The 10035-nt window shown below is 33.0% G+C and overlaps 1 protein-coding gene across 1 annotated transcript; it reads left to right on the top strand.

Annotated features, from left to right (window-relative positions):
- The first annotated feature begins 6625 nt into the window (after positions 1–6625).
- Positions 6626–9736, top strand: LOC105777890 (cytochrome c oxidase subunit 5b-2, mitochondrial). The gene is made up of 6 exons (XM_052622725.1): positions 6626–6964; positions 7194–7279; positions 7491–7544; positions 8537–8603; positions 8755–8834; positions 9447–9736. The coding sequence occupies exons 1-6, from the start codon at positions 6814–6816 to the stop codon at positions 9504–9506; spliced, it is 498 nt and encodes a 165-aa protein (XP_052478685.1). The 5' UTR covers positions 6626–6813; the 3' UTR covers positions 9507–9736.
- Positions 9737–10035: the final 299 nt, after the last annotated feature.

Raw genomic sequence — 10035 nt, forward strand, 5'->3', positions numbered from 1 at the left:
CGTACTAAGAGATAATTAATTTTAGTAAAGAAAGGTCTAAGTGTCAAACAACGAACAAAGATAAATATGAAGATTTTCTTGTACTTATTGGCTAAATTATAAATTTTGAAATATTTATGGTAGAAATATAGTTGAGTCTAGTTTCAGAAACATCAAGCAAATCTTAATTTATAATTCTGTAGCTTAAGATATAAATAATTTAGTAACTATGACTCAAGTGGACAACTTTGATATGAACATATAAGTAATAGTGGAATTATAGATAATGTTACGTATAAACATGTTATATACATTAAGGATGTGGAATGGAGAGGAGGAGGAAATATATATATGAATATCCATCTAGCATGGTTTTACATTAAAAATGGCTAATTTGCATGTTTTAGGCTCAGGGACTAAATCGAATAAAAGTAAAACTTTAGGGGAAATTTTGTAAAAATGTCAAAAATAACCAAATTGCAAGAAATGAATTGTTCTATTCTCTAAATTAATAAATTGAATGAAATTATTAATTTAGATCAAGATCGGGTGGGAAATCGATGAAAATAAAAAATTACCAAAATGCCCCTAAATCTTGGTATTTCTGCAATTTAGCCAGGTAAGTTCATGTAATTAAATTTGTATATTTATATGTTTGAATTGAATGTTGTATTTGTGAATTTGTGTAAATGTCATATATATGAAATTGATCATATATTCGATAATATCTGATAAATATAAAATCCCGTTTGAATAAATGAAATTCGATGGATACAGGATTTCCCGTATTGGATGTGGTCCTGCATATGTTGCGGACACACTATAGCTCGAAAGAGTGTCCTGTTGTAAGCCCTCTTGAGCTTCCCGTTACATAGTTCCTACGAGCATCCCGATCTGTATTGATCCTGTATGTGTTGTGGACATACCGCAGCTCTTTGTGAGCGTCCTGTTATATGATCGATATTGATCCTGCATGTATTGCGGACATACCGCAACTCTTATGAGCGTCCCGATATATGTCTCTTCATGAGCTTCCTGATATGGCTAACTTGAACTTCCTAATATATGGCTATCCAGAGCTTCCTGATAATAGCTCGTCGGAGTTACCCGTTAAGCTCACATGAGTTTTCTGTTCTAAACTCTTATGAGTTTCCTATTATAGCCTGAATAAGCTTCCTGTTACATGGCTTACATGAGCTTCCTGTTATATAGCTCGAAAGAGTGCTTTCTGATTATATGCTTTAATGAGTACCCTTGAATATGAATTGACGGATTTCAGATTCGTATACTTCATGTGTACTACCTTTGTATCCATCGATATTTTAAATGATTCAACGAGTAAATGTTTTGATATGAGATAACATGAGTTCGAAATAAACTATTACCAGTATATACATGAAATACATGGAAATGATATTTATTTGATATATTGAAACATGACATGGAAAATACATGTATGTGAAACTTGCCTGATAATTATGTACATTCATGATTATGAACTGTTATTGGAATAAATATACATGAAATTCATGAAAATGATGATACATGAAATATTGATATAATGAAATGAATTATTTATGTGAAACGACAAGAGAATGATATGTATCATGACATGTAAATATGTGATTATCTTTGATATGTTGATACAAGGAAATTATGTATGTTGAGACAAGTAATAACTCAAGTGTGACATGTCGAGAAAATAAGTTTATCAATGTTGAATTTATATGTAATATGTGCAAGTACGCTAACCAGTGTTGTTGCTTGATGCTTACGCAAGTGCCAAGCTATTGGTTAAATTGGTAAGTATTTAAGTGAAAATATGCTAGTGCTCATGAAAAAGTGGTAAGGTTTTAAATTATGAAATTTCTTATGAAATGACTTATCATGTGATTAATTCAAAAATGACTTTGGTTAAATGCACTAGCTTGTGACCATGGTTGAATGATATGTTTATGACTTGTGTGTCATGCATATGGAATAAGTGTGGAAAGTAAAGAAATGCAAATGAAAATAAAGAAATTTGGAAGAGTTAAAGTTATATAAAATCCTACTAAGCTTGGGATAATATGTATATGTGATACTGTGGATTTATTCACATTGTGAATTGATGAATATAGCTTAATGAGTATTGTAGTATTAATATTGGGTTATTCTTGATACGTATAGATTTCATATTTGAAATGAATTAATATGATTAAAGTTTATACGAACTTACTAAGTATTCGTTGCTTACGTAGTTGTTTTCCTTTACTTTTCAAATTATCGGAAGTTCGATCGGCTTGAAATCTTGTCGAAGTTATATCACACTATCTGTTGGTTCTATCGGTACTTTTAAATGTTTTGATTTGGTTATAATGGCATGTATAGGTATTCTGGTTAATGTTGACCTATATGAGTTTTGTTAATATTGACCACTTATTTGGCTTGTGTTTTGACACATATTGGTTTGGTGCATATTTGTCTTAAATGTTTGATGTGTGGTTCGGTTTATGGTTGTATGGTGAAAGGTAAAATGTTAAATAAAAGTGCATTTATATACATGTGTTTTGGGATGCAATAAATTGATCATGAATCGGTACCATGATATGTAAGGTATTTATATAACTAAATATGTTAGTATTTGAAATACATTTTGGCATCAAATGGTAAGTTTTGGTAGGTAAGTGACTTGGTTAGAAATAATGCAAATTAGCTTAGTAAAATTTAGGTACAAATATGCATATAAGTTAGTTATACATATTAATATATTGAAAACATGAATATACCTATTATAATATGATATCTGAGGTGCCTAAAAACATATTGATTGTAAGCGACAATATTGTATGTTTAAAGCTTGATTTTGACTTGTTTTTTTATGTCTAATTATGGTTTGTAGGTATGCACAAAGTTGATTGTAGGTTGACACAAAATTGGGTGAGAAATATGGCTTGTAAAATGACATATTTTCATCTATACGGGTAGAGACACGGGCGTGTGTCTCAATCGTGTGTGACACACGGCCAGGTGACATGGCCGTGTGTCCCCTGTATATTTTAATTTGCATAAGTTAGTATGCTCACACGGCTTAGCACACGAGCGTGTGGCTCGGTTGTGTGATCCAAGTCAGTAAACCCATAATTTTAGACATGGTCTGAAACACAGGTGTGTCCCTTGACCGTGTGAGCCACATGGCCTGACCACACGAGCGTGTGACCGTTGCAGTGTTGAAAATATTAAATGTTTTTGAAAAAAATTTTAAGTTTCCAATTTAGTCTCGATTTGTTTCTAATGCATAATTTGAGCCTTGAGGGCTCATATAAGGGACATTATGTATGATTTTGATTGGTTCTTGATATGAATGATATATGATATGAAATGTTTATATTTTATGTCTGTTTGATTTATAAATTCTGGTTATACTCTGTAACCCTGTTCCGGCAACGGATTCTGGTTAGGGGTGTTACAACAAGGGTTAATAGAACAAATTAGTTAATAAAACAAATTCATTGATTATATTAATATGTTTTGTATAATTTTCCTCATGTGGTTTTTGCACGCAAAAAAAAAGAAGCAAATGTTGCTCATTGGTTCTCTAATGTTTAAACTAATATTAAGCAGTATTACGTGATCAGATCGTAATACGGAAAGATAACTTATATTAATAGACGAACTTAAACATGTCTTTAGTCTAATCAGGAATGAATAAATTGATAGAAAGAATAATATGTCGTCTATCAAGTCCAATTGGGGAGATGCTTTGTCTTGGGCATCGGAGCGGATGACTTCCAGAAGATAGAGATATAGATGTGACTGATTGGACTAATAGCATTGGATAAGACCAAAGAAGAATAGATCGTGAATCTGTTTATGGATTTATTCAATTGTGACGTTCATAGTGTGACATACCTAAATCTTGAGTGGATGACGGACTATGCATGCGTGACTCGTATGTTTTTATGTAAGTAAAAAGCTGAGTACAAATAGATAAGGAATCGAAAGCTGATGCGTTGGGTATACGACTTCTACAATATGTAGTGTCGTTCACAATATTGAAATTCATAGCTAGAGACATTAGTAAATGATATCCTCTCATTGGCATTACATGGTTGATGAAAATTAAATATGGCCACAAATTGTTCGTCTTTGTGATGAATGACTTAGTTACTATTTGATAATAATTGATTTTTCATGAAGGAAGATGTAATAGTTACCATGAGATAAAATATGATCATATTGGGAGAGTGTATATGTATATTATCCCAAAGAGATTAATGATATCTTATAAAGATAACACACTTATGATAATATCATTGGACAAGAACTGATTGAGTTGTTTTCGTAATGGTATGTCATTGGGGAGAGCTCAACCACGAAGATCAATCACAATACTATTGTGGAATGACTTCCTGACTAAATGAATATATACTTAATAGATGAGAAGCTGGAATTTAGTTATAAATCATTTAAGCCTTAATTGCATATGTCTAATCAGCCCCTCTACTAGCTCGTTGAAACTAGAAATGAATTGCATGTTGAATCAAATGAACATAAATGAATAGAAATGGTGAAAATGGAGAAATATAAAACATTTGAATGGTGAAAATGGAGAAATATAAAACATTTGGCAATGATTATGATTTTCTCCAAAATGAAAATGGAGAAATGAAATCATTTTCAAATGATTATGGTTTTCTCCAAAATGAAAATGACAAATGAAAATGACACGAAAACAAATTTATATTTTTGAATTAAATGAAGTTAAAAATGGAAATAAATCATTTGGTTATAGTGAACCATTGAATGTAGAAATATTAAATATATTTTCTAATAGATTCTTTTACAAGAAATTAAATCACGATTTTAACATAAATAGAATTGGGTTGAGAAGATTATTTAATTGGAAAAATATTAAGATGTTTATTTTTGGAAATAGAAAAACAAATATTGGGTTGGGTTAAATTATATAGTATTAGATTAAAAATCTATGAAGTACTTGTAATCGAACCCGATATGGGAGAGGCCCAAAAGCTCCTTATGTTGATGAAGGGGACGACAAACCCTAGTATTATTAACTAGGGTTGCCCCCTATACTTTTAGATAGACTGTGAGTTCATTTTTCTAGTTGAAATAAACATCCACAGTTCAACAAGGGTTCTACCTCCTCTCCATATAAATAGATGGCGCTTGTAAAGCTATTTACATAACTTTAAGATATTGTTACTCTGCTCGGAAATAGAGAGAATTTTTCTCAACTATTAAATATATTTTTTAGAACAACAATTTCTTCTAGTTTCTATTTGAGAAGAGATTTTTTGTTTTCACACTTAAATAAAGAAAACTATTTCTAGTTCTGGGTTTTGATTCGAAGCAGTTTGTAGTACAAGAATAGCAGAGAAGACCATTTGGTTGAAAGTTAGGAATGACAATGATTTGTCTATCCGAAAACACAGGTGTGAATTCGATTTAGGGTTTTTTTGCTATAAATATCACCAACCGGCTTGGTTTTCAAATTTTTAATTTTTTGCTGTACAAAAAACCCATTTTCGAACCGAATTTTTTCCAATAGTTTGTCTATATTTGAAGATCTATTCATATGAAGAAACATATCTTGGAGATTGGACCGAATCAGATGAAGTAATTAGATCCCCTATTTTAAAGAGATTGGGCCGAATAATTGGGTAACTTATTTTGAAGATATTGTGACTTATCCTGGACTTTATGAAGATATTGCTTTTTTTTAGCTGCTACTTTGATAGAGAAATTAATTGTAACCGATCTAGGATGTTAGTAAGTCAGATTGATTTATATTCTTAAAACTTGTATAAAATTGATACAAATAGTTTTGCCCTTGTATATTCATTTAATAATCCTATTTTAATAATGCATTTTTTAAGAAAACAAGAGAATAATTTGATTTACAAATTAAATTTTTCAGAAGAAAAAACTTAGAGGAGAGAGAATTAAATCTTAGGTGCAAATGTAAGGCTACTATATCGAGATATGATGGGACTTAAATAACTATTTGTATGGTGTTAAAGATAATGAATTATCTCTTTTGGGAAATGCCACACTAACATAGAAAAGTTGAACTGTACAAACAATTGTATTGTGTTCATAGTTGCTCTTAGCAATGATACTCACAGTTGTCACTGCTCTTAGCACTACTTCATTGTTCTTGCAACTATCAACTTTGTTCTTTCAAATTCTCATTAATATTAGGTCCATATTTAGTTTTTAGTTAGAATTAATTTCATTAGTCATTTTCAAACTATGACCCTCATATTAAGTTAGTTGTCAAATTTCAAAACGTTCTAATTATATCTCTAAATCATTAATATTATATCAATCATGTCATTTCATTATTAAAATCATAAATTTTTTTGTTTAAATTTGAATATTTAAAAATTATTTGATTATTATATAAAATATATGTTTTACCTTTTTTCTTTTAGAACTTTTTAAATTCCCTCGTGGAATCGCGGCAACGCTAGAAGCATTCCAAACTGATCTGGGAGGATGACAATGGCACATGGCAACTTCTCCGTCCCAACCTCACCAATCGTATAAAAACTCAAACCGCACCCGGAAACCCGAAAACTTCCACAAAGTACACACGTGTAACAACATTGGCACGTGCTAAATATACCCCCAAAGAAATAAACAAACACTGAACCCCATCACCACTCCGCAGCCTCCCCCGTTCTTTGAAATCCCATTTTCCCTTTATCCGCACTGGGGAAAAGAATAGAGAAAAATTGCAGTCGCTTTTTTTGATCGTCATAAAGAAAAAGCGCCGGGGCGTGACCTGAGATCATCAAAACCTAAACACGGTCCTTTGATTTCCGAAATATGTGGAGAAGGCTACTTACTTCACAGTTCAAATCTCTGGCAGCACTTCCATGCCGATCCGCGTCTAAAACGGCGCCGTTTCCATTCAAATCTCACATTTCTCCTTCCCCTTCTGCTTCCCTCCTCGTTTTCCATTTCTCCGCCGAGTCAGGTAACCCTAGTTTTGTTAGATCCTCGTCTGTGATTCATTTTCTTCTTCTTCTTCTTTAAAAAAAAAATTCAAGCTTTGCATCCCTTAGATAGTCTTTTAGATGTTGTTTTTAGAAGAAGAGGTTAAGTTAGATTTAGTTTATATTGGAAAGCGATACTGTTTGAGTGTTAGTCGATGCATCCGATATTGGTTTTGCGGTTTTTGATTTCGATTGCTTTGGTTTCTGTAGCGGATACTGCTGTGAAGAAGAGAGTTGAGGATGTAATGCCTATCGCTACAGGTCATGAGCGAGAGGAGCTTGAGTCTGAGCTTCAGGCAAATTTTTTCCCTTTCCTGTTCTCTCTCTTTTTGGTTTTTAAATATGAGAACTTTCTTTTGGTGTTACTTTTATACTATAGAAGATTCGAATTGTCGACTATGTTGTAATAACTTGTGAGCATTATGGCGAAATTTGATTTATTGCCTTCTAAGTTTAGGGGCTGGTGTTTTCTCATTCTCATTTTCTTTTTTGCTTTATCTTGTTTAGGGAAAGAAAATCCTTGAAGATGTAAACAACCCTGTTGGTCCTTTTGGCACAAAGGTTGGTATCTCACCATCTATTACAACTGAGAATCCCAATTTGATCATGTCTGTGTCATCTTATATTTAATCAGTGGCAGATGGTGTTTAAATACTGACAATTACCCCCGCTATGAATTACTTCTATATTTTCCTTGCATTTAATAATTTATTTGGTTTATAATGGCTTCAAGTGCTTGGATTCTGTTCCCTTCTATTTAAATGGGTTTACTGATTACCTGTTATTGATGTATACTGGAACTACTTTTAATCCTTAGTGTGAATGAATGTTTGCAAAAAAGATGTTACCAATTGCATTATTTTGGTGCTTTGGCAACATATATTTTCAATATTATTAACTATTTGGAACTTCCAACGATTCATTCCTGTATTTGTTACTTGTAAGTGATTGTGTTATCAACTTATATTATTCCTCAAATTTAGTTTTTCTCTAGTAAGGGGTTATTTGTTTAATTTTTTCTTCGTTGGCATGTCTTGTCACCGGTGGGTCTCTGATCATCAGTAGACTAGGCCTTAGGGGTTGGGACTCTTGAACAGTGAACCTTGACCCTCCACTGAGGGTAACAATCCATTTGCCAAACCTGGGTCGTTAATATTCTCTTGTTAGCAAAATTAACATGGGATGGTCTAAGTTGCTTTCTAGATGATGGATTTGCCACTTCTTCGGAAACTAGAATATTATAGATATCATACAAAGTAAAAATTTGTTTGTGCAGAAGGTTCTGTTTTCTGAATTTGTTAAAGATTTTAATGCAGTTCTTTTCTACATATGGATGAGATGCAGTGTTTTATCCATTTACTGTTGAATCATGGCTTCCAAGTAATATTCTTTGTAAATTTATCATTTTGAGTTGATGCCTGCTTTCTATTCTGCTAGAAACTGGAAATTTTTCTGATAAAAAAAAAACCCAGAAATTTTGACCTTTATTAAAATCATAAGAGTGAGGTCATGACTTGACTTTTGATGGTAGAAGTTATTTTATCTGCCTGTAGGAAGCTCCTGCTGTTGTCAAGTCCTACTATGACAAGAGAATAGTTGGATGCCCAGGAGGTGAAGGCGGTATGTTTCCTTCCTCAATTCTCTGTTTCTGCTCTTCTAAGTTCTAACTGTGGTCTTTATTCTATGCTTTTGTCAAAACTGTACAAAATTGAGTCATTTTACTTGAATTAATACTTGGGTACGTTGGATTTGCTTTATGACAAAAATGCAGAGGATGAGCATGATGTTGTCTGGTTTTGGCTGGAGAAAGGCAAACCACATGAGTGTCCAGTTTGCTCACAGTATTTTGTGGTAAGTGGATATCATGAACTAGAGAACATTCATTCCTTATGTCCAAACCTTGAGCTGATGTATTTGCATTACATCTAAATGTCAATGTCCTTGCATTCATTGGATCCATAGCCTTTTAGGTATTTCTGGTAGCCCATACATGGACCCAAAACTCTGAAGACCCGAATTAATTGCTAACCATCTGGGGCATTGTGGGACAAATAAACAGTATTAGTCTATCCTCAGGCTGCCCTCGTTTGCCCTAGTTGAGCATGGTTCATCAACCAGTTTGTGCAATAAATAGCTTCTATGAATGACTGTTATGTTGGCCAACTTGGTTCTGGTTACTTCATCTAGAACTCTGCAAATATGATCAGTGAATGCAACTAATAACCTTGTATATTTTATTGAGTTGCAAATGTTTGAGCTATGCGATATTTTTCTAGATGATTCTCAATTGACAAACAAAACTACAATGGCACGGATGCATGTATCGACCCAAAGACCAAAGTCTGATTTTAGGTGAACATGAATAGGTTTAAGGGTGAAGTGAGAGCAGTAGACTTTAAGCTTGACCAGTGGTTCATCCAATTCCCTGTGTTTTGCCTAATAATTTCTACCTATGTGGTGCAGCTGGAAGTTGTGGGACCTGGAGGACCCCCAGACGGACATGGCGATGATGATCATCATTAATTGCAACTTTGAATTTTTTTTTCCTGTTGGAATAAAATTGCAGAAGACGATTAAATGATGTTCCAATAAACAATGCACCTTCAAATGTTCAAAAGCTGTTATCTGTCGTTTGGTTTTGAGATGGTATTCTCTGTTTCTTTATGGTACTTTAGACTGATACACAGGTATGGGAATTTTTTTGGTTAACTTAAAATGCATCGCCAAATAAATAAATCTTTTCCATTCATTCATGGGACTTATTGTTGTGAAGTTTTGAAGGATAATTTTATTGTCTTGGTATCGTTCACGGCATTTGGATTCATTGTTTTGATGTCTCTTAAATATAGTGACTGGTATCGTATCAGTACATGCAAGTTTTGTTTTTAATAGAAGTACAAAGTAATGTGGTCTGAATCAGTCCATGCAAATCGTGTTGCTTTAATTTCAACAAGCCAGAATGTAACAGTTAGGATGATATCGATAATTTCTTAAATGAGTTGGAGATACCAAGGGTACCGGAGGCCTTAAGCATTTTTTAAGTTCTCCTTTC

This window comes from Gossypium raimondii, chromosome 10 (assembly GCF_025698545.1).
Source record: "Gossypium raimondii isolate GPD5lz chromosome 10, ASM2569854v1, whole genome shotgun sequence".
Taxonomy (NCBI): domain Eukaryota; kingdom Viridiplantae; phylum Streptophyta; class Magnoliopsida; order Malvales; family Malvaceae; genus Gossypium; species Gossypium raimondii.